Genomic DNA, 27,198 nt, shown 5'->3' on the forward strand with positions numbered 1-27,198 from the left:
GGAGGAAATAGAAAGCTTGAACAGACCCATAACCAGCGAAGAAATTGATTCAGTCATCAAAAATCTCCCAACAAATAAGAGTCCAGGACCAGATGGCTTCCCAGGGGAGTTCTACCAGACGTTTAAAGCAGAGATAATACCTATCTTTCTCAAGCTATTCCAAAAAAATAGAAAGGGAAGGAAAACTTCCAGACTCATTCTATGAAGCCAGCATTACTTTGATTCCTAAACCAGAGACCCAGTAAAAAAAGAGAACTACAGGCCAATATCCCTAATGAATATGGATGCAAAAATTCTCAATAAGATACTAGCAAATCGAATTCAACAGCATATAAAAAGAATTATTCACCATGATCAAGTGGGATTCATTCCTGGGATGCAGGGCTGGTTCAACATTCACAAATCAATCAATGTGATACATCACATTAATAAAAGAAAAGAACCATATGATCCTGTCAATCGATGCAGAAAAGGCCTTTGACAAAATTCAGCAACTTTCTTAATAAAAATCCCTCGAGAAAGTCGGGATAGAAGGAACATACTTGAAGATCATAAAAGCCATTTATGAAAAGCCCACAGCTAACATCCTCAATGGGGAAAAACTGAGAGCTTTTTCCCTGAGATCAGGAACACGACAGGGATGCCCACTCTCACCGCTGTTGTTTAACATAGTGTTCGAAGTTCTAGCATCAGCAATCAGACAACAAAAGGAAATCAAAGGCATCAATATTGGAAAAGATGAAGTCAAGCTTTCACTTTTTGCAGATGACATGATATTATACATGGAAAACCCGATAGACTCCACCAAAAGTCTGCTAGAACTGATACATGAATTCAGCAAAGTTGCAGGATACAAAATCAATGTACAGAAATCAGTTGCATTCTTATACACTAACAATGAAGCAACAGAAAGACAAATAAAGAAACTGATCCCATTCACAATTGCACCAAGAAGCATAAAATACCTAGGAATAAATCTAACCAAAGATGTAAAATATATGTATGCTGAAAACTATAGAAAGCTTATGAAGGTAATTGAAGAAGATATAAAGAAATGGAAAGACATTCCCTGTTTATGGATTGGAAGAATAAATATTGTCAAAATGTCAATACTACCCAAAGCTATCTACACATTCAATGCAATCCCAATCAAAATTGCACCAGCGTTCTTCTCAAAGCTAGAACAAGCAATCCTAAAATTCATATGGAACCACAAAAGGCCCCAAATAGCCAAAGTAATTTTGAAGAAGACCAAAGCAGGAGGCATCACAATCCCAGACTTTAGCCTCTACTACAAAGCTGTCATCATCAAGACAGCATGGTATTGGCACAAAAACAGACACATAGACCAATGGAATAGAATAGAAACCCCAGAACTAGACCCACAAACGTATGGCCAACTCATCTTTGACAAAGCAGGAAAGAACATCCAATGGAAAAAAGACAGTCTCTTTAACAAATGGTGCTGGGAGAACTGGACGGCAACATGCAGAAAGTTGAAACTAGACCACTTTCTCACACCATTCACAAAAATAAACTCAAAATGGATAAAGGACCTGAATGTGAGACAGGAAACCATCAAAACCCTAGAGGAGAAAGCAGGAAAAGACCTCTCTGACCTCAGCCGTAGCAATCTCTTACTTGACACATCCCCAAAGGCAAGGGAATTAAAAGCAAAAGTGAATTACTAGGACCTTATGAAGACAAAAAGCTTCTGCACAGCAAAGGAAACAACCAACAAAACTAAAAGGCAACCAACGGAATGGGAAAAGATATTTGCAAATGACATATCGGACAAAGGGCTAGTATCCAAAATCTATAAAGAGCTCACCAAACTCCACACCCGAAAAACAAATAACCCAGTGAAGAAATGGGCAGAAAACATGAATAGACACTTCTCTAAAGAAGACATCCGGATGGCCAACAGGTACATGAAAAGATGCTCAACGTCGCTCCTCATCAGGGAAATACAAATCAAAACCACACTCAGATATCATGTCACGCCAGTCAGAGTGGCCAAAATGAACAAATCAGGAGACTATAGATGCTGGCGAGGATGTGGAGAAACGGGAACCCTCTTGCACTTTTGGTGGAAATGCAAATTGGTGCAGCCACTCTGGAAAACAGTGTGGAGCTTCCTCAGAAAATTAAAAGTAGACCTACCCTATGACCCAGCAATAGCACTGCTAGGAATTTACCCAAAGGATACAGGAGTACTGATGCATAGGGGCACTTGTACCCCAATGTTTATAGCAGCACTCTCAACAATAGCCCAATTATGGAAAGAGCCTTAATGTCCATCAACTGATGAATGGATAAAGAAATTGTGGTTTATATACACAATGGAGTACTACAGGGCAATGAGAAAGAACGAAATATGGCCCTTTGTAGCAACGTGGATGGAACTGGAGAGTTTGATGCTAAGTGAAATAAGCCATACAGAGAAAGACAGATACCATATGTTTTCACTCTTATGTGGATCCTGAGAAACTTAACAGAAGTCCACAGGGGAGGGGAAGGAAAAAAAAACAACAGAGGTTAGAGAGGGAGAGAGCCAAAGCATAAGAGACTCTTAAAAACTGAGAACAAACTGAGGGTTGATGGGAGGGAGGGGAGGGTGGGTGATGGGTATTGTGGAGGGCACCTTTTGGGATGAGCGCTGGGTGTTGTATGGAAACCAATTTGACAATAAATTTCATATATTGAAAAAAAATGGTTTTAATTTAAAAAAAAGAACTTAAAAGAAAATTGAACATTCTGACGTGACCAAGTGCAATACTGGTGAACAATACTAAGTTAGATGGACCTTTATTACAGATTCTATTTATGAACAATGTTATTTCAAAACAATGTCATCAAGAAATAGAGAAATTTGTATCAAATTTAGTAAATAGATTTAAGGAAGAGCAGAAAAATGATATGTAAAAGGCTTCCTTTCATCTTTTGCCCCAGGCATCTGATGTTATGCTAGAAGAGAACCATAAGTAGAAGAATCTTATGCCATTAAATACAACAAGGAAGCTTTTAATGTTGTAGGAAGTGTCCTGTATTTTAGTAATTTTGCCTTGATAAACTGGGGCAACCACTACTAAAATGAAAACCATCAGCTTACCAAAGAATGGGAAATACCCAAATATCCTACACAATGAATTAAGATTCTTTACGCATCTCACCATTAAGAAAACCACAAATTGAGAGGCATCTACTGAACAGTTGTTGAATGTCAGGTAGAAGGCACAGGACTCTGTTGTTCTTGCCAGGAATGGCTCCCATCTAACCTCCTCCAACCTCCTCCAAGCTTGGGCACTATGACAGTGTCACCAGGGAAAGACTGGGTGTAAAATCAGTAGCTTTACTACCAGAAGGGGCTGACTTGATTTGGAAGGAAGAGTGGAAAAGCCATATCCAGTACCAAATGGGAAAGCCCTGCAGTCATCCTAGCCAGAGGATGATGCCATAGTTGGGTTAACAGCAGACTGGAAGCCTGGCCAGAGGTTTGCAGGGAGATATTAGCAATGAGAAAAGCACAGAGGGTTTGATAAGCTCTTCACACATGCCCAGCTGACTTGAGGGTTGTACAAACATTCAAGGGAGAACAAAGAAAGCCCAAACTCTCCACACATCCTAAGCTGTCCAGAAGCTGAGTACAAATGCATAAGACATTCAAAGAGACTGACAGAAAATAAAAGCTGAGGCAAACTTAAAAACTGCCTGAACTTTGAATGTGTTTCCCAAGTTGATCCACAGCAGAGGACACAACTGTTACTGGCTAATGCTATTTAGACACAACATATGATATATCACTGGTAGCCCACTAAGTTATGCAGACACAGGGAAACTCATAAAATTCTAGGCTTAGTAGTGAAATTTTAAGTTTAAAAATATCTGAGCAGAGAAGTCAGGTGAGCACTGTGGGAGAGACAGGTTCCACAGATGTCAGGAAAAGTTACTCCAAACAAACAAACCAGCAACACTTGCACAGGGAAAAAAAAATCAGGAAAAAAAGCTATTTAAAAAGTCTACTTTAAAATTTAAAAATTTGAAAATTTGTTTCTTAAGTAGGAGACATGTAGAGAAAGAAGAAAGTATGATGTACGGGGTTGAGACAAGAAAGTAATCATCAAAACTTACTCTCAGTGAACCCAGATGTTGTGTTTATCAAAGACAGACTTCAGAACAGCTATTATTTGTTCAAAGAATTAAAGGGAACCATACTTAAAGAATTTTTAAAAAATATAGTGACTCTACAAGCAGATAATCTTGATAAAGAGACAGAAACTATACATATTAATCAAATGGAATTTCTGGAGTTGAAAAGTAGGATAACTGGTGGGAGGGGAGGGGGGACCCTCACCAGAGAGACTCGACAGCAGATCTGAGATGGCAGAAGAAAAAAAGCAGTGAACTTGAAAATAAATCAATAGAAAGTCAATAGAAAGTATACAGTCTGAAGTGCAAAAAGAAAAAATGATTAAAGAAAAATGAACAGAGACTCAGGGACCTAAGATACCAGTCTATGTGTAATGCAATTCTCATAAAAAGAGAGGGTAAGAACAGAGCTGGAAAATATTCTGAAAAAATATTGGTAAAAAACACATTATGAAAAAACATTAATCTACATATCAAAGACAATCAGAGTCCCAACTATGATAAAAATCAAGAGATCTACACCTGCACACATAAGAGTCAACTACTAAAGACAAAGAGAAAAATCTTGCAAGCGGCAAGAGAAAAATAACTCATCACAAACACACATAATAATAATCACTTCTGGAGGCCAGAAGGGAATAGAATGACATAGCCCAAATTCTAAAAGTTCTTGGTGTCAACTAAAAATTCAATATCCAGCAAAATTATCCCTCAAAAATGAAGGCAAAATAAAAACAATCACAGACGGGGTGTGCGGGGCGGGGGGGGGGGGGGGGTGGGAAGACTGAGAAAACTCATTGCCAGCATATGTGCCTTATAGGAAATATTAAAGAAAATTATGGAGGAAAGGAAATAATATCAGACAGTATGTTGAATCCATAGGAAGAAATGAAGAAACTAAGAATGGTAAATACGTAGGTAAATTACTTATTTCCTGCAAAATAAGTAAAATGGTAATAAAGGAGTAATAGAGGAACAAAAAACAGATGAAGCTGAGACACATAGAAAACAAAAAGCAAAATGGCAGATATAAATCCAAACATACAAATAATAACATCAAATATTCAGGGGCTGAATACTATAATCAAAAGTACTGTGAAAGTACAAACAGTTTAAAACAAAAAAAGTAAATATATAAACTATACAAATAAAAATCGTTAAGTGCTGGAGCAACTGTACTAATGTCAGATAAAATAGACTTTAAAACAAATATTTCTAGAGTCATTTAATAATGCTAAAAAGATCAATACCTTAGCAAGATATATCAGCTATAAATGTTTGGCACCTATCAATACACCCCCACGAAATATATGAAGCAAAATCTTACATAATTGAGGGGAGAAACAGCTCAACAATAGTTAGGGATTCTAATACGCCACCCTGAGTAATTGATAGAATAACTAGACATAATATCAGAAAGAATACAGAAGACTTGAACAACACTATCAATCAACTTAATTATAAGTGATATTTATATAACACTCCACCCAATAACACAACAGTGTACATCTTTTTGAGTACACTTAAATATTTCTCCAGAATAGACCACAGACTACATGATAAAACCAGCCTCAACAAATATTGAGAAAAAAAGTTAAAAGACTGAAATCATACAAAATTTTTTTTTTAAATATAATTTATTGTCAAATTGGCTTCCATACAACACCCAGCACTCATACCAACGAGTGCTCTCCTCAATGCCCATCACGGAAATTTCCCCTCTCCCCCACCCTCCATCAACCCTCAGTTTGTTCTCTGTACTTAAGAGTCTCTTATGGTTTGCCTTCCTCCCTCTCTGTTTGTAACTACTTTTTCCCCTTCCCATCCCCCCATGGTCTTCTGTTAAGTTTCTCAAGATCCACATATGAGTGAAAACATATGATATCTATCTTTCCCTGACTGACTTATTTCACTCAGCATAATACACTCCAGTTCCATCCACATTGCTACATATATGTTTTCTAATCCCAAAAGAATTAAATTAGAAATTCAAAAAAAATTTTGAAAAATCTCCAGATGTTTAGAAATAAAATAACACACTCCTAAATTAACCAGGGGTAAAAGACAATTATAAGGGAAATTATAATTTTAATTAAATGAAAATTAAAATGCAACATATCAAAATGTATGGAATGCAGCTACAGCATGCATAGATGGAAAATTATAGCTTTTTTTTTTTAATGTAGCTTTAAATACATACATTTAAAAAGACGAAAAATCTCTGGGCGCCTGGGTGGCTCAGTCAGTTAAGCATCCAACTTTGGCTCAGGTCATGATCTCACGGTTTGTGGGCCGAGCTATCTTCTGTCTGTGCTGACAGCTCAGAGCCTGTAGCCTACTTCAGATTCTGTGCCTTCTTCTTTCTCTGCCCCTCCTCTGCTTGCACTCTATCTGTCTCTCTCTCAAAAATAAATACATTAAAAATATTTTAAATAAATAAAGAAAAATCTCAAATCTGTAAACTATTTTAAGAAATTAGGAGAAGAATTAAAAGTAAAGCAACGAGCTGAAATAATAAAAACAGAATAGAAATCAATGAAATAGACTACAAAAAAGAATAAGGAAAATAAACAAAACCAGTAACCCATCCTAAATATTTATTTAAAGGAAATCATGTTTTTAAAAAACCTGAATTATATTTAGAAAAATGTTTACTGCATCATTATTCAAAAAATAAAATGCAGTCCATAAAAAGCATGTCTATAAGACTTTATAATTACAAGGGGAAATTCTCATGAAATAATATTAATTTAAAAATAAAACTAAAAACTATTTTCAATATGATATCTCTCCTCTCTCCTCACTCTCTCTCTCTCTCTCTCTCTTTGTCACATTTACTATTTGATATGCTTTGGTGAAAGAATAATAGAGCTTTTGGTGTGCCTGATTGGCTCAGTCAGTAGAGCATGTGACTCTTGATCTTTTTCTTTTAATGTTTATTTATTTATTTTGAAAAGGAGAGAGAAAATGCGAGGAAGGGATAGAGAGAGAGGGAGAGATAGAATCCCTGACGCAGGGCTTGATCCCATGAACTGTGACACCCTGACCTGAGCAGAAATCAAGAGTCAGATGCTCAACCAACTGAGCCATCCAGGGACCCTGACACTTGATCTTGAGGTTGTGAGTTCAAGCTCCCTGTTGAGTGTAGTTTACTGGGATAAAAGGACTTAAAAAAAAAAAAGAATGATAAAGTTTTTCTGATTGAGTGTGAGATGCTCGAGATGAAGTAGTAAATAAGGAAGACATGACCTCACCCTCATACTGTTTATAGTCTGAAAGGGAATGTAGACAGTAAATGCATAAATACACTTAAATATAGCAGTCTCTAAGAATAAAAAAATATAGATCCTTTGCCCTTCTGCCCCTGATCTGCCACGCAACTGTAGTTGACAGCTAGCTTTCAGTATTTGCTTTTCTGAAAAATATCCTCCCACTCATACAGTTGACAAGGCAGCACCACTCCTTCCTCACAACATTTTAGACTAGGAGTAGGCATCTGACTTCAACTAAGCCAAAGAGATCCTTCTCCAAAATTTTTAGGCAGTCACTCTGCAGTGGACAAAAATTTTAAATGTAAAACTCAGAAACTGTGTTTCCAGGCTGTAGAGAAACCAACCTGTAGCATGATATATAACTACCACACAGAGAAAATAGAGATGCCAGATGAACTAGTTCCAGTCCTTCCTATGGTTGAATATGCTTGCCCCTCCAACAGCCTAATTTTTAAATCTTTCCTTCAAGCTTATAGATTCCAATTTTGCTTACAACCTGTGTTTTATTTTGGTCAACTGCAACCCAAACGGCAGAACAGTGTCCTTTGCCACTTATTTAACTTCTCTATTTTTTTTTTCTCATTTGTACATTGGGAATAGCCTTATTTCCCTATATAACTAGGATACTGATAGAATTTAAAGATAATGGAAGAGAACATGCCTTGAAAGTGCAATCCACATAGAGGTATTTAAAGTTATTTTGCAATAAAACTCAAAATCTGGACAAATGATTCCATGTACACCTTTGGTGGAGACTAGATGATTGTTTACTGTTTTTACCTCTCTAGTGAAATTATAAACAAAACAATATATCTAGTACAGGGCTCTGTACCATACAACTGCCTAACAAAGTCTGTGTGTTACAGGACAGTAGTAAATGTAGCTTTTCCTAGTGCATCAGAAAAAAACTATTCTGGACCATTCACTGAGGGGGGCCTTCAGGAAACTTATAGATGAATCCATAGTTGAGCATCAGCTCCTCGGAGGACAGAATCTAGATGGATGTGGAGCAGTGGTAGAAACCATGAGATGATCAGCCAGAGTGGTTTAATGCAGGGCAGGACATGGAGGCTGAAAGCCCACAGCAGAGCCACAAGTAATCAGCTCTTCAACTGGGATGGGTGAAAAAGAGAGCTATGTTTAGAGGCAGCAATAAGGAGAGAAGCTGCATCCTTTTCCAGAAGGTCAGGGTGATCCTTCCACCAATGATCAGCAATTTCAGACTCCAGAGTGTAGGGAGAAGAGAGAGGTATTCATTGAAGAAGCCTCGAGATTAACCCAGTATCTTTCCTGTGTCCACCTGGCAGGAGCATAAGAATAATAGCAATGCCCTATATATATAGTATTTGGCAGCTTAAAAATTGCCCCAAACACAGTATCATTTAGTCTTCATAAAATCCTGTTAGTTAGATATGCTTCTCGACATTCAAAAATCCTGAGAATCAGACTAATTTAGTGACTGTATTAAAAATAATACAATTTCAACTTTTTGGATATTTAATACAATAAAACATTATTTGTTATTCATACAGAAAAGAAAAATGATATTGCAGATTGAATGAGACTACTAATGGCTCTTTCAAGTGTTCTTTTCTCCAACTTTATTAAGATATAATTAACATATAACATTGTGTAAATTTAAGGGGTACAGTGTGTTGATTTGATATATTTACGTACTGCAAAATGATTACCTCCATAGTGTTAGCTAACATCTCCATCATATCACAAAATTATCATTTTTTTAGTGGTAAGAACATTTAAGATCTACTCTATTAGAAACTTTCAAGTATATAATAAAATATTATTAGCTATAATTGCCATGCTGTGCATTAGATCCCCAGAACTTACTTTTGTATAACTAGAAGTGTGTATCCTTTTTTTTTAATTTTTTTTTTTCAACATTTTTTATTTATTTTTGGGACAGAGAGAGACAGAGCATGAACGGGGGAGGGGCAGAGAGAGAGGGAGACACAGAATCGGAAACAGGCTCCAGGCTCCGAGCCATCGGCCCAGAGCCTGACGCGGGGCTCGAACTCACAGACCGCGAGATCGTGACCTGGCTGAAGTCGGACGCTTAACCGACTGCGCCACCCAGGCGCCCCAGAAGTGTGTATCCTTTGACCAACATCTCCCCATTAACCAACCCCACCCCCCCATGCTTGGTAACCACTATTCTACTGTTTCTATGAGTTTGGATTTTTTAGATTCCACATATAAATGATGCCATACAGTATTTGCCTTTCTTTCTGTCTGACTTATTTCAGTGACACTTCATTCACCCTTCTGCCTGCCTCTTTCCCTTATAAGGGCCCTTGTGATTACTGGCCCTGCCAAAAAAATTCAGCATAATATCTGCTGATTAGCAACCTTAATCCCTCTTTGCCACATATCCTAACATAACCACTTCTAAACAGTAAGAAATGGCTTTTTAAAGCTTCAAGCAAAATTTCTTGGTAAATTAACCTGCGTAAAGATAAAAATCATGTTATGAGTGTGCTCTTCAATAAACATCTCAGATGGATAAAGCAAGTGAGGGGAAAGATCAAATTAAAGGTAGTACCTTCCCACTAAGGCATCATAGTCCCAAATTAGCCTCCATTTAGTTCAGAGATGTACATGAAGTGATGAAGGGAAAAATAGAGAAAATTTGAGAATTATGTCTTTAAAATATTTGGGGTATGTTTACTGGCGCATAAGTGGAACCAAATAGAAAGGAAACATACTAGGTTTTTAATCAACATATATTGCCAAAAAAAAAAAAAATGCAAGAGCTCATCTAAAAAAATCCCTTCACTATTGAAGAGTTAACCTGACTCTTGGGACCCAGCATTTCAGCACCAGGAAGTGGGCTGAGAAAGCTGTGTTGTCCCCAAGGACATATTCCCCAATTCCCATTTTAGATATGGCCTAAGAAGATAACAGAAAAGAAGGAAGCTTCCAGAGAGATGCTTCCATGGGTCACAGAGAGGAATGGACAAGAGAGTAGAAACTGCTCCACCATTTCCCTCTCCCAAAAAAGAAAAGAAACTTCTCCCAAACCCAGGCCATAGAGCCTTCCCAGTGTCTGTCCAGTGGGGACTTTAAAATTGCTATGAATTAATGATTAATGTGTGTCTCATATTCAACATCTTTCAAAATGGGAGAAGTTATTGTTGTTAAATGTCCCTGTTATTCTACCATATATTTAATAAGGGAGTGAGGAGTGAGCAGATAAATTTCCTTTTAAATCATAGGTCTCCAGGGGTGCCTGGGTGGGCCAGTTGCTTAAGTGTTCAACTTTGGCCCAGGTCATGATCTCCTGGCTCATGAGTTTGAGCCCTGCATCAGGCTCTGTGCTGACAGCTCAGAGCTCGGAGTCTGGAGCCTGCTTCAGATTCTGTGTCTCCCTCTCTCTCTGCCACTCCCTAGCTCACACTAGCGCTCTCTCTCTCTCTCTCTCTCTCTGTCAAAAATAAATAAACTTAAAAAAAATTTAAATCATAGGTCTCCAGACCAAGAAAAACCCCAACCATATCTGATGGATAACTTTTTTTTTAAGTTTATTTGTTTATTTTAAGAGAGAGAGAGAGAGAGAGAAAGCATGTGAGCAGTGGGAGAGGGGGATGGAGCAGAGAGAGAGACAGGGAGGGAGAAAGAATCCCAGGCAGGTTCCTCACTGCCACCATGAAGCCCCAGTGCGGGGCTCAAACCCAAGAACCATGAGATCATGACCTGAGCCAAAACCAAGAGTCGGATGCCTAACCGACTGAGCCACCCAGGCACTCCTGACAGAGAAGTTCTTGTGTATCACCTGAAGATCCTACACTTGGAGCTGGGCAAAGTGCCCCGATGAGACTTTAGGGTTTCTCCAGCAGAGATGACTTGAGTGTGTTCTATACATGAGAAGTAGAGAACACAAAAATATTAACTGATCAAAAGCACAGGCAGACAAGTGCACAGATAAGGAGCACCCACTTCAAACACATGAGCTCTCCTACATTTCCCATGTTCCCTTGCAATTGAGTTGTGGCCTTGGTAAGATAACATGCTCACCAAGGAAAATGTGAGGAAGAAAGATGAATCACTTCAAGACCAAGGCAATTAATAATTGGAGTGCCTCACCTTTCCCTCTCTTTCCCTGCTTTGGCAACTTAGAGAAATGCATGTTGCTATGACAATACTTCACAAGACAGGGAACCAGGATTCCTGAGTTCCCTAATAGAGAATACATTCTGTTGATACACACCATACTTTAAATGACAGAGGAATGAACTTTGTTTTGCTAATTCACTGAAATACAGCATAGCTTAAGCTATCCTAATACAGACAGGCTTATTTTTTGATGCCTATGAGACATATAACTGGAGATGTCAAGAAACAGTTGAATATATGAATGTGGATTTCAAAGCAAAAGTATAGGCTAAAGATATCAATTTAGAAGTCGTTCTAATTTAGAAATGGAATTTAAAGCCATAGAACTGTCACTAATGGGGGGGGGGGAAGTATGGATATAGAAGAAGACATAATTCATGGATTATTAGTTTACCTCATCATTTTAACATCTGAATATCTGTGTGTTGTATCATATTCTGTATTATGAGCACAGACCTCCATAACTAGTTCTTCATTCATGTATCCAACTCAGACAACCAGCTTTCTAAGGGTAATGGCTGTGTCTGTGTCACTCAATGCATCTCCTGCATGAGTTAAGAAATGTCTTTAATATATGATGATAGTTCCTTATATATAAAATGTAATCAATGCCAACCTTAGTTTTTTTCAACAATTTTTTTAAAAAGCACTCTTTTATATCTATTACCTAAATTTATTCATAGAGCAAACTTGTGGTTATAATGGCAATAATGTTGGAGATGATGATGGCTACCATACAGTATTGGAAGGTAAGCAGAAGGCAGAGGAGCCGCTAGAAATATTGGAAATTCTCACATGCATCACATCTAAAACATCCTCCTCAGGTAACAAACTTCAAGTCAGAATTACAAATATCTTTTCCCATTCCATCGGTTGCCTTTTAGTTTTGTTGATTGTTTCCTTTGCACTGCAGAGGCTTTTTATCTTCATGAGGTCCCAATACTTCATTTTTGCTTTTAACTCCCTTGCCTTTGGAGATGTGTCAAGTAAGAAATTGCTGTGCCTGAGGTCAAAGAGTTTTTTTCCTGCTTTCCCCTCTAGGGTTTTGATGGTTTCCTGCCTCACATTCAGGTCCTTCATCCATTTTGAGTTTATTTTTGTGAATGGTGTAAGAAAGTGGTCTAGTTTCATTCTTCTGCATGTTGCTGTCCAGTTCTCTCAGCACCATTTGTTAATGAGACTGTCCTTTTTCCATTGGATATTCTTTCCTGCTTTGTCAAAGATTAGTTGGCCATACTTTTGTGGGTCCAATTCTGGGGTCTCTATTCTATTCCACTATGTGTCTGTTTTTGTGCCAATACCACGCTGTCTTGATGATGACAGCTTTGTAGTAGAGGCTAAAGTCTGGGATTGTGATGCCTCCCGCTTTGGTTTTCTTCTTCAATATTATTTTGGCTATTCAGGGTCTTTTGTGGTTCCATACAAGTTTTAGGATTGTTTGTTGTAGTTTTGAGAAGAATGCTGGTGCAATTTTGATTGGGAAAAGATATTTGCAAATGACATATAGGATAAAGAGCTAGTATCTAAAATCTATAAAGACCTCACCAAACTCCACACCCAAAAAACATACAATCCAGTGAAGAAATGGGCAGAAGACATGAATAGATACTTTTCCAAAGAAGACATCCAGATGGCCAACAGACACATGAAAAGATGCTCAACGTCACTCATCATCAGGGAAATACAAATTAAAACCACACTGAGATACCACCTCACGCCAGTCAGAGTGGCTAAAATGAATAAATCAGGAGACTATAGATGCTGGCGAGGATGTGGAGAAATGGGAACCCTCTTGTACTGTTGGTGGGAATGCACACTGATGCAGCTGCTCTGGAAAACAGTGTGGAGGTTCCTCAAAAAATTAAAAATAGATCTACCCTATGACCCAGCAATAGCACTGCTAGGAATTTACCCAAGAGATACAGGAGTGCTGATGTATAGGGGCACCTGTACCCCAATGTTTATAGCAGCACTCTCAACAATAGCCCAATTATGGAAAGAGCCTAAATGTCCATCACCTGATGAATGGATAAAGAAGTTGTGGTTTAGATACACAATGGAATACTACTTGGCAATGAGAAATAATTAAATCTGGCCTCTCATAACAACATGGATAGAACTGGAGAATGTTATGCTAAGTGAAATAAGTCATACAGAGAAAGACAGATACCGTATGTTTTCACTCTTACGTGGATCCTGAGAAATTTAACAGAAGACCATGGGGAAGGGGAAGGGTAAAAAAAAGTTACAGAAAGGGAAGGAGGCAAACTGTAAGAGACTCTTAAAAACTGAGAATAGGGGCGCCTGGGTGGCTCAGTCGGTTAAGCGTCTGACTTCGGCTCAGGTCACGATCTCACGGTCCGTGAGTTCGAGCCCCGCGTCGGGCTCTGGGCTGACGGCTCAGAGCCTGGAGCCTGCTTCAGATTCTGTGTCTCCCTCTCTCTCTGCCCCTCCCCCGTTCATGCTCTGTCTCTCTCTGTCTCAAAAATAAATAAACGTTAAAAAAAATTTAAAAAAAAAAAACTGAGAATAAATTGAGGGTTGATGGGGGGTGAGGGAGAAGGGGAAAGTGGGTGATGGGCATTGAGGAGGGCACCTGTTGGGATGAGCACTGGGTGTTGTATGGAAACTAACTTGGCAATAAATTTCACATTAAAAAAAAAAAAGAAAAACATCTGAGTGATGCAGGCATCAAAGGCAATCTCCCCAGCATGAAACCAAAAGATAGCCAGGGCTTTGGGAACGGTGGTGGTAGATACCAGAACGTCAGTGCCAGCCAGCATGGATAGGAAGACATACACAGGTTCATGGAGGGTGCACTCACTGAGGACAACAAGGATGAGGGCTCCATTTCCCAAGACTACAGTGATGTACATGAGACAGAAGGGGAGAGAAAGCCAGGTGTGGTAGTTCTCCAGTCCTGGGATGCCAAGTAGAATGAACACGGTGGGGTGGAAGATGGTGAAGTTAGCACCAAACAGGCCTTCTTTGGGAGTCTCTCTATGAAGACTATAGAAAATGAGAGTCAGTGGGCAGAACAAATAAGGTTCACCAAAAGTTGAACATTAGATAATTAAATCAATCACTAATGCCTTGACTTAGAACATATAATGTTATGCTTTTACCTCCTACATTATCATTGCAAATATAAATATAAATAAAGATTTCTGGTCATACCTCAGCAATGTCTAGAATCCATACATACCTCCCCATTCTCACTTACAGCCTCCTATTCTGGCTTTGATCATCCTTCACTTGTTCTGGTGCAGTGGCATCCTAACTAACTGGGATCCCCATCTCCCAGCTTCCTATCCTCAACCCTTCCATCAGTTATGTTGTGGCCCGGGTGGTATGTACAAAACAAACAAAAATCTTATTGGGTTTTCTCTTACAACCTTTATTTAATGAATTATTGATTACAAGATAAAGCCCAACTTCTCAAGCATGCAAAGCCTTCCACAATCCCACTGTTACTCTCTTCTCTAGCTTTAGTCTCCTTCAGGCATCCTGACACATCTAAATTAGACCATGATCTATTCTCCACACAACACCTGAGTTTGCCAACCTCCCTAACTTTTCTCAAGCTTTTCTCTTAATCTGGAAAATACTTTCTACCTTTGATGCTTGTTACACCTACTGGGCTTCCAATTCACAGCTTAAATATTTATCATCTGAGAAGCCTTCCCCAGGTTCAGATTCTGGGCTTCCAACTTTCTGATTACTGACAAAAGGCAAGTTTTCACATTTCAGAAAATTAGCCTAATCTGTGAAAAGGAACTATTCATACTTATCCTGAAAGGATTAAATTGAATACTTTCTTTAAACTTCCTAGTGTAGTGCCTAGCATAAAAATACTAAATAAATGTCAGTTATTGTTAGTCCAGGTCAATACAGCTACATAGAGAGCACAAAAAATAATATACTTGGGATTTTAAATGTGATAAAATACCATTTCAGTTTAGTGGGGAAAGGAAGGCCTAGTTACTTAATGGCACTGGGATATTGAACAGTGATATTTTTGTAAAAGAATAAAATTAGTTCCCACCTCCCTCACTAAACAAATAAAAACTCTAGATAAATTAAACATGTATATTTTAATTTTTTAAGTTTATTTATTTTGAAAGAGACAGAGACAGCAGGAGTAGGGAGGGACAGAGAGAGAGGGAGACAGAGAATCCCAAGAAGGATCCACACTGTCAGCACAGAGCCCAGTGCAGGGCTTGAACCCACAAAACCAAAACAATGACATCATTACCTGAATCGAAACCAAGAGTCAGGCGCTCAACTGACTGAGCCACGTAGGCATCCCAAAGATGTACATTTTAAAAACAAAACCAAAAATTATTAAAAATTAAAGGGAAGTTCATAGGAGAAAACATAGGAAAATATTTTTAAGTCTGGAAAGATCTTTCTACGATAAGAAAATGATATTTCATGGATAGTAATAATTGAATGATGCAATTATGCAACAATGTAGACAAGAATAAATTCCAAAAGAATAAATAATTCTAGGAGGAAAAAATTATAAAACATAAAATAGACAAAAGGTTAATATCTTTAAACATTAAAAGTTAGTATAAATGAATGAGGAATGAACAGAAAATGTGCAAAGAATCAAAATAGGCAATTCACACTACAAGAAAAATGGCCAATATACACAAGAATAGATGTTCAATATGTTAAAAAAAAATCTGTCATACTGAAATATCACAGCTTTCCTACCAGACTGGAAAACATAACAAAAACAATTAGCCCCAGTGCTGGTAGCACAGCATGAGAACATAAAGATATATCTATAAGGATATTCATTGCTATATCATTGCTGTAATAAAAGAAATTATTACAGCTTTCATATCCATCAGTCAAGTAATAAATAAATCATGGCATATACATTACAATAGAATGTTCTGTTTCCATTTTTAAGAAAAAAGGTATCAGCCATGGTGTACAGTTAAGTGAAAAAGCAAACTGAAAATTAAAATGAATAATTCTTTTCTTCTCTCTTGTATCCATGATAACACTTCACGTTACAAGTAACAGAAAATCCCACCTCATTTTGGCTTGAACACAAAGGGAAATGTCTTTGCTCCTGAAACTGAAAGGTACGTTTCTAACTATCAGGTTTATAAAGATTGAAGCAGGACTGCATGTCTTTGTAACTGTGCTCTGCCGTCCAGGTGTTGAGTCTCCTAAGATCAGGACTAAAAGGAAATGAGTGAGAACTTAGCTCAGCGAAAAATGTAAGCAGGCACGAAAATATCAGTAAACAGCATAAGTAATATTTTAATACAATTTTTAAATCAAAATTAATGCAAAATATCCATGATGAACAATATATCAAAATTTAAAGTAAAGACAGAATTGACCATGCTGTACTGAACCATATCAGAGCCCAAGACAAAAGGGAAAATGGGAGCACCTATATATATGTGTGTGTTGTATGTGATTTTAATGGTTCATTTTTTCCCTAATTTTATTTTGGCAGCATTATCTATGAATTTCTCCCACCAAAGCCAGTAAAAGTATAATAAATTCTAACTTTTATATAAATAGTATATTTAAACTTAATGCTTTAAGTTTTAATACACTTACTTTTCAGTGTTCAATATTTTTTTAAACCACTTTAATTCTGGGGGGAAAAATCAGCCATACTCCCCGCTCTGCATAGTCAAAATCTCTGCAGCAGTTTAAGAGGTCAAGTGTGTACTTATACTACATTATCCAGAGGACTCAAGAAGATCTCATCTGAATCAATAGTTTATTCAGTTTATTTCAGGAAAACCTAAAATTCTTGAGAACCAAATATTTATCACCTTCCCAGAAACTTACCCAAGATCAAGAGAAAGTTCTTCCCTAACATGTGAAAGAACCAGACAGATGCAGACGCTGGAGCAAAATAGGACAGACAGTATTTGAACCTCATCCACAGGAATCCCTTGGGCAAGAAGAGAGCTTCTATTCCACTAGGTCTTTAGGGAGTGTCTGGTTCAATTAGACAGAAGCAGACCCCAGGAGGACTAATCTCCAGAGATCACTCACCCAGGAACCAGAGTGGGTGGGCAATCTATGTCCTACCTGCAGCAGTCTGTACACACAGCACCTGTTAATGACTCCATGTCTCTGGCTAAGATATGGACAGACTGGATTTGAGTTGCTGCTAGTCAATACATAGAACATTAAAACCCTGCCTATACCTGCTAGACCTCAATGTACATAGAAACCTGTGGAGATGTAGAAGAAATAATAGATCACAAGGAATTAAGTGGTTTGTGTGTGTGTGTGTGTGTGTGTCCGTCCAAATGATTTTCAGTCATAAATTAGACAATATTTAACAGCGAAGGGTCCAGAGGTCAAACATCTCACCAACATTTCAAATTAGTCAATCTATAAATATACATAGGGAACCCTATGCTAGATGCTGGAACTATAGTGATGAGTAAGACATATTCTCTACTCTCACAGAACCCAAGTTCTGATGACTTCATAGAGTAATTAATATTCAGTTGAAACCATTAATATCATTACTGTGGAGAACCAGAGGACAAAGTTATCACCTCTGACTTGGGGGGTATTGGCGAAGACTTCAAAAAGGAATTGACATCAATATTCTACCATTTGCCAGCTGAATGGCTTTAATTACTCATCCTCTCTGAACCTTGGGTGCCCCTGTGTATAAAACAGAGATAGCAAAGGTACTATCTCATAAGGCTGTATAAGGATTAAATAAGCTAATGCAGCAGAGCACTTAACATGGTTCCCAGAATAGATTAATCTCTTAATAAACATTAGGTATTGTTTTAATTATTATTATTATCTATGTATTACTATATGGTGTGTTTTGAGATAGTAATGGAAAAGTCAGTTAGGACTAGATTATGAAGTTAATGCTTAGTTTAGAAATTACCCTGTAGTCCCATGATTTCTAAACTGTGGCTAATGGAACAGTAGGTTATTTTAGAGATATAAAGTGAAGTGCTCTCAGAAAAATTATATGGATGTGGACACTAGTATCAATGGTCACTTTAGTGTGGAGATACACTGCAAACTCTAGCCTTCCCTTGGGACAGACATGTGCATGACCACAGAGTGTAAGCATTTTTCAGTTATTTGACCATGAAACTTTTTTATTAAATATCCATTATGATATCCGCTATTTCTGTAGAATATTCTATGGAAAACAGTTCTATAAGTAATGAAGATTACTTGAAAGTATTTGACAGAAAGCAGTATCATTAGCCATGCCTTTTAGAATGTTTAACTTCGAGTCAATTGGTAGTTTAGGTTACAGTGTAAAAGACTGAAAACAATGAAATCAATTAAGAAGCTAATGCAGTATCTGAGGTGAAAGATGATAACAGACATAATTAATTGGTAGAGGCAATGTTACAAAGAAGACTAACAATACTAAGAACTTAGCATTAATGAAATATTTCTCAGATACTTATGATGAGACAAGGATTGTGTTAATTACTACATATATGGTTTATTTCACTTAATCCTCTCAACAACCCTATGAGATATTATTACTATCCCCATTTTACCGATGAAATATGTTTCACATATTCATACAGCTAGAAAGCAATAGGGGCAATGCTTTAATCCTGACAGGACTCCAAGTATTATCCACATAGCTATTTAGTGGTACAATCAATATTGGTAACAATCATTAACTTCTTGAGGAACAAGACAGAGAGGAATTTGAGAAATTCCCCCAGGGTTTCCAGCTCAATGTAGTTGCTGGAATCATCATCTAGTTCCTAAGAAAAGGAATGGAACGGGAGGAAAAGCTAGCCTGAATGATATAGTTCTACATTCTGGAGGAGATATCCAGTTAATATGTAGATTTACACATCTAATACCCCAAAAAAGAGTTCTAGGATGGAGAAAGAGATGTTGTACTCATTTGCATCAGTGGTGGTTGAAGAAATGAGTGTACATGACCTTTTCTGAAAAAGCATGAAAGAATGAAGGTCAAGACTGTGAACTCCAAGAGACTACTCCAACTTTGCTAACCTGTCCAGGAACAATGTGCTATAATTACTAATAATGAGAAGGGTAGGAGCCAGGTTAGAAGAAAAAATCAAGAGTGACCTGTTTCCTCCTACTCTAGTCTATTCCCTGATCTCTGTGTTACAGCAAACATGCAAGAAGAAACTCTGCAATCTGCAGCTTGTTTACTTCCCTGACACCAAAGTGACTTTGTGAGGAACTGGTTTACTCATCCCTGGTGTGTGGACTAATTTAGCTGATCATTTAAGTGCATAAGAGAAATGCTGTTCTAACATCAGGAGGTAATTGGGTAGTTGTGCTCCCATTCATTTTTCAAACATTTATTGTGTCCCAGGCATTTTATAATGCACTGAGAGTACAAATATGAATGACGCATACTCTTCTGATTTCAAGGAATTTACAATCAATTAGGGGTACAAATAAATAAACAACCTATTACAATTCACTACATACATTTTGAGATTTGTACAAGATGCAATCAGTGTACAAAGATAGGAACCTTGGACTGCCTGGAAAAGTCAGGAAAGAGTTTTCAGGGAAAGTAGTTCTTGATCTGAAATTTGAAGAATGAGCAGTTTTCCAGATGGCTGAAGGACACGTATGACTGTTTTTCAAAAACAACTGCCATTATAAAAGTGAGTGAAGAGCTACTTGAGTTTGTACAAAGAATCAACGCACATTTGGAGATAAAAAAAAAAAGAAACTGTAATCTCTTCAGATGTTAAAACTTTTTATCCATGTACTCATAACTCCATGTTATGTTCAGTTCTCTGTGTTTCTGGAGTACGTCTGATCTACTGAAGATACCAAATGTTCACATCAGAAGCATGTATGCTTAGTTATTATTCCTGGGTTGTGGAGGAGGGGTGTGAGAAGAGAAGAAGATAAAGAATACAAAGAAACAGGAGAAGAAGGCAAAGATGAAGAACCAGAAGAGGAAAAAAGAAAAGTTGGGGGAGGACCACAAAGAAGGTCCACGAAGAAAAAGAGGAAGAGAAGTAAAAGCCCTCTTAGTCCAGGAAATCCCTGTATTTCACACTTAATTTCCTTGATAAAGCTTGGAGGACAGATTCCTGAGGAGCCATTAGCCCAGAGGGGAAGCACAGCACCAAGTCCTGATGTCAAAGAACCGGTGGGCTACACCCTCCCGGATCTGCTTAGTCTTCACACCATAGACAACGGGATTGAGCATTGGTGGCACCACCACATAAAGATTGGCCAGCAGAATATGGACATGTCGAGGAATGTTATGTCCAAAGCGGTGGGTCAATAATGTAAAGAAGGATGGAACATAAAACATGAGGATGACACAGAGGTGGGAGCCACAAGTGCTAAGGGCTTTGTGCCGGGCATCCTGGGAGGGCAAACGAAACACGGCTCGGAGGATCAGTGAGTAAGACACAGCAATTAGGATCACATCCACGATGACCATGACAATGGGCACTGAGAAGCCATACCAGATGTTAATGGTGATGTCAGCACAGGCCAAGCGGGCCACTCCAATATGCTCACAATAGGAATGGGGGACAATGTTGGTCCGGCAGAAGGGCAGCCGCTTCAATAAGAAGATCACTGGGAAGATGATGCAGAAGCTTCTGGTGACAATGGCCAGACCAATCCTTCCCACAACACGCCATGTTAGCACGGCTGTATAATGCAGGGGGACACAGATGGCCACAAAGCGGTCAAAGGCCATGGCTAATAGGATGGCTGACTCCCCCACAAACATCACATGAACAAAGAAAACTTGGGTGACACAGGCATCAAAGGCAATGTCATGGGCATGGAGCCAAAAGATGGCTAGAGCCTTGGGTATGGTAGTGGTGGACAGCAGGATATCCGTGATGGCCAGCATGGAAAGAAAGAAGTACATGGGCTCATGAAGATTACGTTCTGTGATGATGACCACTATCAGGATGATGTTCCCCACAATGGCAGTGATATACATGAGGCACAGGGGTATTGACAGCCAAATGTGGTAAGCCTCCCATCCAGGGATGCCCAGTAGGACAAAAACTGCAGGATGAAAGATGGTAACGTTGGTGTGAGTCATGATGCACTTTAGAGTCCTCTCTATAATGACTCAGAAGCTGATGAGTCTGCTGAAAGTGACAGGAACAGAAAGGATCTCTGAGTGTGTATGGAGATCATACAAGAGAGCATCAAGTTCTAAACGATGGGACTCTCCACAGGCAAGTTCTCCCAGAGAATGCTCACTTGAGTGTAGGAATGACTTGTGACCCTTGATGCCTCATTAGCATGTAGACCTTCTGTGTCAGTCATCCTTCTGGAACCAATAGAGACAGAGGCGCCTGGGTGGCTCAGTCAATTAAGCGTCTGACTCTTGGTTTCAGCTCAGGTCATGATCTCACGGTTCGTGAGTTCAAACCCTGTATCGGGATCTGCACTGACAGTGCAGAGCCTATTTGGGATTCTTGGGTCACTCTGTCTCTCTGCCTTTTTCTCTCTGTCTCTGTCTCTGTCTCAATCTCTCAAAATAAATAAATATTTAAAAAAAAAACAAACAATAGAGGCTTCACCCTGCCTCCGTCACCCTACTCCCAAAATTTGGCCCCACCATACCTTTCTGACCTCATTCTACCATTTCCATACAAGTGGCATTTGTGCCCTTACCTGTGTTATATTTTTTCCTGTCCCCCAAGATTTTGCTCCTTCTCTATTTACCTGAATTTCCCTTCCCTTCCACTTCTACTTACTCAAATGTTAACCTTAAAATACTTCCTTAAAATTCACCACGTTGTAATGGCCTATGTTCATAACAATGTATCTCCTTCCTGAAGATCTATTAGCTAAACTATATTCTAATTTGATTATATTTAATCATATTAAATTTATCTGGCTATTATTCTGAATATTTCACATGAGACTGGCCTAATATCTTGGCACTTGTGGCTTCTTATGCATGAAAATGGAGCACCAAATGATATCCAGAAGAAGCTTAAGGTATGTATTTCTCCACACTGACTCAAATTAAAATCTTCCCTAAAGGCAGCAAGGAATGGAGGAACCAAAGAAATTGAGAGGGGCCATATTCATCACCTGCTCCTTGTGACTTCTCATACTCCTCCCCAAATGGTTCCATAAAGGTGTCTCTAAGCTAGATCTCCCTATCCTTAAGAGCCCCCCAGGAACTACTCTGAGTACTACTCTGTACTACTCTGAGTAGTATTCTGTACTACTCTGAGTACAGGGAACCAATACATTCCCCTGTCGCTCCATTAAGATAGCCCTCCTCCTACCCCACTTGTTTTCACCCTCAAAAAGATACAGGTTTCCATTCTATAAGAAGGGGTAAGCATAAAGTCTTTCTTGCCTTAGCTTTTCCCACTACTCAGGTAAGATTTGTTTCCTTCTGAAGCTCTAGACCATCTGCAACTATTAGGACTAGAGAAAAGATGATTAAAACTCTGGAAGGGAATATGGAGAAAAGGGACCATAAGAGAGAATAAGGAGAGAATAAGAAGTATAAAGTTACCAAATAAATACTAGCTGGATCTACTGATAATGGTTCAGAGCGTCCCAGGGAGGAAGGCATCGAAAGGAATGAAAGCCCCAATTTATGAGGCTATCCCCCTGCCCCTATGCAGATGCGCTTGTTCAGTGCATGAAGGGCTGTGGGAAGGAATCAATGGGACTATATAGGTGGGGACAGAAATGGGAACAGGGCCAGATTCAGGGAAGTGTGGTCCCCAGGTGAGCTAATAACATGACATATTTCCAGCCAGTGTATTTTAAATATTCATTCAACTTCTATTTAGATGAGAGGCTGAGCTTTGCTGGGATAAGTACAGAGAAGAAGAGCCACTGGTAGCATTGTTCTGCCTCTATTCTAAAGCATTGGCACCAAATTTATGTAAACAAAAGCGCCACCAGAAAACAAATTCATTTTCTTTAGAAGAAAATTCACTGAAAATTTTCCTCACTTCTCTTAACCCCATTAGTTATTAATGCATCCCTTCTCAATAAAAAAATACTTGATATAAGTCCTCATAAAAAAAACTCCAGCTCTCTGCTATAATTCTAATGATGTTTAAAAATTCCAATAGTGAGCCAGCAAAGGCAAGGCAGGGAGAAAGGCATCAAGGCATGGATGGCTGTTATTGAGGTTGCAGAAAGAAGGTTACTGTCTGTGTGATGAAGGACTTTCATTTCATTCAATGGCTTCTGAGGGCCACATCTCAACCCTGCTGAGTATTCTCAGCAGGAGGGTTCGAGGCTCATTTAGGAAGAGGGATAAGAAGAGAAGAAAGTCACAGGCACAAAGAGGGACATCCAAAGTCTCACAGAAAGTACCTCCCAGGACCCTAAGAGAATATCTAGATGAGAGAGAAGATCCAGAATGGTGGAGAAGGCACAAGGAGCCATACTAAGTGGGAGGGAAGAGGTGCATTATGTGAGGGCACTAAGTTCTGGAGCCAGACTTCCTGGGTTAGTTTCCCAGTTCTTCTCTGACTTGCTGCATGACCTTGGGCAAGTTGCTTTACTCCTGCACACCTTTTTTCATTTGTAACATGTGAGTAGCAATGAACTGCGTGAGGTAATTAGGAGGATTAAATCAGTTAATTCAGATAAAGTGCTCCAAAGACTAGGTTATTGTTCTTGTTATTATTATTTATAAGCCTCTCTGACCATTGTCCCATTGTTTTCCTCAATAGGCAAAACACCTTAATGAATATTCAGCAACATTAAAGTCTTATTCTTCATCCAAATATCCAAAGAAAATTCCTTTCCCAAGATAAAGAAGAGTACAAAGGGATGAGAAAAGTGCCCAAAGAGAGAAAAACAGCCTGAGAATAGATCTCTCAGATGGACCTGGTGTCTCAGAACCAAGACCTGAAGGCTGGGTGATGCACCAGGCAGGTCCACCACTGATGAACTTAGCTTGGGTCACAACTAACTACCTGGCAGGCTTCTCTGGTAAGCTTTGAAAAACACCCATCTGTCAGGAGAAACAGAGACTGTCTCCATCATTTATAGAATCCCAGGATGGAATGATGGGCGTCAGAGCTTCAGCTCTAGAATCGAGGAGAGCCAGGAGAGAGCATCAGGGGAAAGACTTAGTCCAGACTAAGGAGAAATGGAGCCACTTCTTTCCACAGCCCCCTGAGCAGACTTTACTGTCTCTTTTTCCTCCTAGTGTCTTCTTTTCTTCCTGCAAGTACCAACCAACTCTATTTTTTGGTTATTCCCATTTTCTCTTTAGGGAGTTATGTAAAAGCTTTTTATGTCTTCATGCAGTTTTAACATTGGAAGACTCTCCTAACATCAGAACAACATATTAAAATGCACTCACAAACCACATCCAGTATAACTGTTAGATAACCATATAGGAGTGAATCAGTTACTTTTTGGCCTAGTTGTATTATGTAGATATTTACTTAAATGAGTAGTAATTTTATTTTGCCATTTTCTTTGTGCTTCAGATCTCAAGTGGTTTTCACCACTCTTAGGTTCTTTTCTTATTCTTTTTAAGTTTATTTATTTTGGGAGGTGGGGGGCGGGGGAGAGAGAGAGAACAAGCGGGACAGGAGCAGAGAGGGGGGGAGGAGAGAGAGAGAATCCCAACAGGCTCCACACTATCAATGCAGAGTCCAATGCAGGGCTCCAACTCACAAACCATGAGGTCGTGACCTGAGCCAAAATCAAGAGTCAGATGCTTAACCGACTGAGCCACCCAGGCACCCCATACCACTCTTAGGTTCTTCAAAAAGTACAGGCTCTACACCCTGAAGCATGTCCCAAATGGATAAAACAGCCTGCCCCTCAACCCAGGTTAAAAGGGTGGCCTCTGTTTGCAGCAAAATATATAGGAAAGATTAGTTATAAGATGTGTCACAAGAGATTCCTTTTGTACATAAGGTACAAAAATTTGTGAATGGTTTATTCTTTTAATAAATTGGAGCAAATGCAGATTTGTCTCTAATAACTTCACTCTTACATGCACTTAAAGCCAGGATGTAAAATGTTTTCATAATCTTAAGTCAGTGTTATCTATACTGTAGAGGTGCTGATATACCCTTAATTCACTGACATAGTGACTCATATTTTTTAATAAATAAATATCTCAAGAAAAATTTCCACCTACCCATTTGTTTCACTCCCTGTATTTTGAAGATTTTGTAAAAATCTGAGTAAGCATATGGTGGTGTATCATGTGTAAATATCATCCACCATATTTTTATGTTGTGATGGCAAAAACATGGAGAACCCAGCTCCAAAGCACACTCTCTTGTCCCAGTCTCTATACTTGTTCTGCAAAGTACAGGACGGAAGACAGAAAGGGGAGAACTTTTCTGGCTTAGACACACCTGCTAACCAGATTACCAAGAAAAGTTTCCTCAAGAGTCCTCCTCACTCTGGAACCGGGAGTTCACAGCATTAAGCACAGAGTCTGGCATATCATAGGTACTTAGGAAACAATTTGAACAAATGACCATGGAATTAGTAAGTTAATCTTTCACCAGTAGTTTTACCTGTTTCACCAAGGTGGTGATCAAAATCTGAGCCATTTTCATGAATAGCCCCCACTGATAAACCCTGCCTTGGTACAGCCTGATTCTGATTGTTCTATAGATTGCCCTCAAACATTTATCAGGGGTTCCTGACTGGCTCTGTCAGTAGAGCATGTGACTCTTGATCTCAAGCCCCACACTGGGTACGAGGGCTACTTAAAAAAATTTTTTTTAAATCAAGAAGAGTCTTTTCCCCCACATTCTCCTGGCATTCTTCCCCATTCTGCATTCTCATGTCACCTCCTAGTCCCACTGACATTTCCCCCAGTGTCCATCCTTCCCACCCTGTGCTCTGCCATACTGCAATCTGTCGTCCTTTGTCTCATTCTCACATCTCTACTTCCTCTCTCCCAGTTCTAGTCTCTGTTCTTCACAGATACTCCTAAACACACACACTCACACTCCTGCCAATCCCTCCCCCTGCCACCCTCGATGCTCTTAAACTCACCTACTATATCATAGTATCAGTTGAAGCACTGACAAAGTGATAGAACAGAGCTCAAAAAATTGCTTGTTCTGAGAGAAGAGGAATGAGAAGGAAAGGGAAAGCTGGAGCTTGATCATCTTGACATGAGGGGGTATCACTATTCCTGCTTATATTTAGACTGAGACACATGCTTCCTTCTTCTGGAGGCAGGTGTCAAGAGTCACCCCTGGGATTATTAAGCATGGGGTCAATGAACCAAAGGAGAAAAGAAAACTCTTCCTCTAATGCCAACAGGGAACACTAACTCTAGGGATAATTAGTAACTCCAGAAGAAAAAGTGCACAGAAAGTACTTGAAGACAGCATAAGAACAGACAGAAATACCAGCAATAAAATAGTAACACAATTAACAGCTAACATTTGATGTGCCCTCATTACATCCCTGTCACTGTGTTAGGGTTTGACATAAAGTATCTCATTTAATTCTTAGACCAACCCAATGAGATAAGGACTATTATTATAATCATTTGGCAGATAAAAGTATAGAGGTTTACAGACACCAAGCAGCTGATAAGAGGAGAAGACAAAGTCCCCAAGTGAACTTGTCAAAGTGTTCAGATTCAGTCCAGAAACACTGATTAAGGGAGCTAAGAGGACTAATTCTGAAGAAACCAGCC

The 27,198-nt window shown here is 38.9% G+C and overlaps 1 protein-coding gene and 1 long non-coding RNA gene across 3 annotated transcripts in view; both read right to left on the reverse strand.

The window, feature by feature from the left end:
* The window catches only part of LOC131487379 (uncharacterized), a 79,164-nt gene that overhangs the window by 27,112 nt on the left and 24,854 nt on the right, over positions 1–27,198 (reverse strand). The window contains exon 3 of one of the 2 annotated variants that reach the window (XR_009249714.1): positions 13,832–14,561. The exons of the other annotated variant lie outside the window; for it this stretch is intronic. This is a non-coding gene — a long non-coding RNA (uncharacterized LOC131487379). Of the gene's footprint in view, positions 1–13,831; positions 14,562–27,198 lie in introns of those variants that run through there. 2 annotated transcript variants of the gene reach the window in all.
* Positions 20,416–21,821, reverse strand: LOC131487377 (olfactory receptor 52B2). The gene has a single exon (XM_058688026.1). It carries the CDS (start codon positions 21,613–21,615, stop codon positions 20,647–20,649), a length of 969 nt encoding a protein of 322 aa, XP_058544009.1. The 5' UTR covers positions 21,616–21,821; the 3' UTR covers positions 20,416–20,646.

The sequence above is a fragment of the Neofelis nebulosa genome, chromosome 10, assembly GCF_028018385.1.
Source record: "Neofelis nebulosa isolate mNeoNeb1 chromosome 10, mNeoNeb1.pri, whole genome shotgun sequence".
NCBI classification, from domain to species: domain Eukaryota; kingdom Metazoa; phylum Chordata; class Mammalia; order Carnivora; family Felidae; genus Neofelis; species Neofelis nebulosa.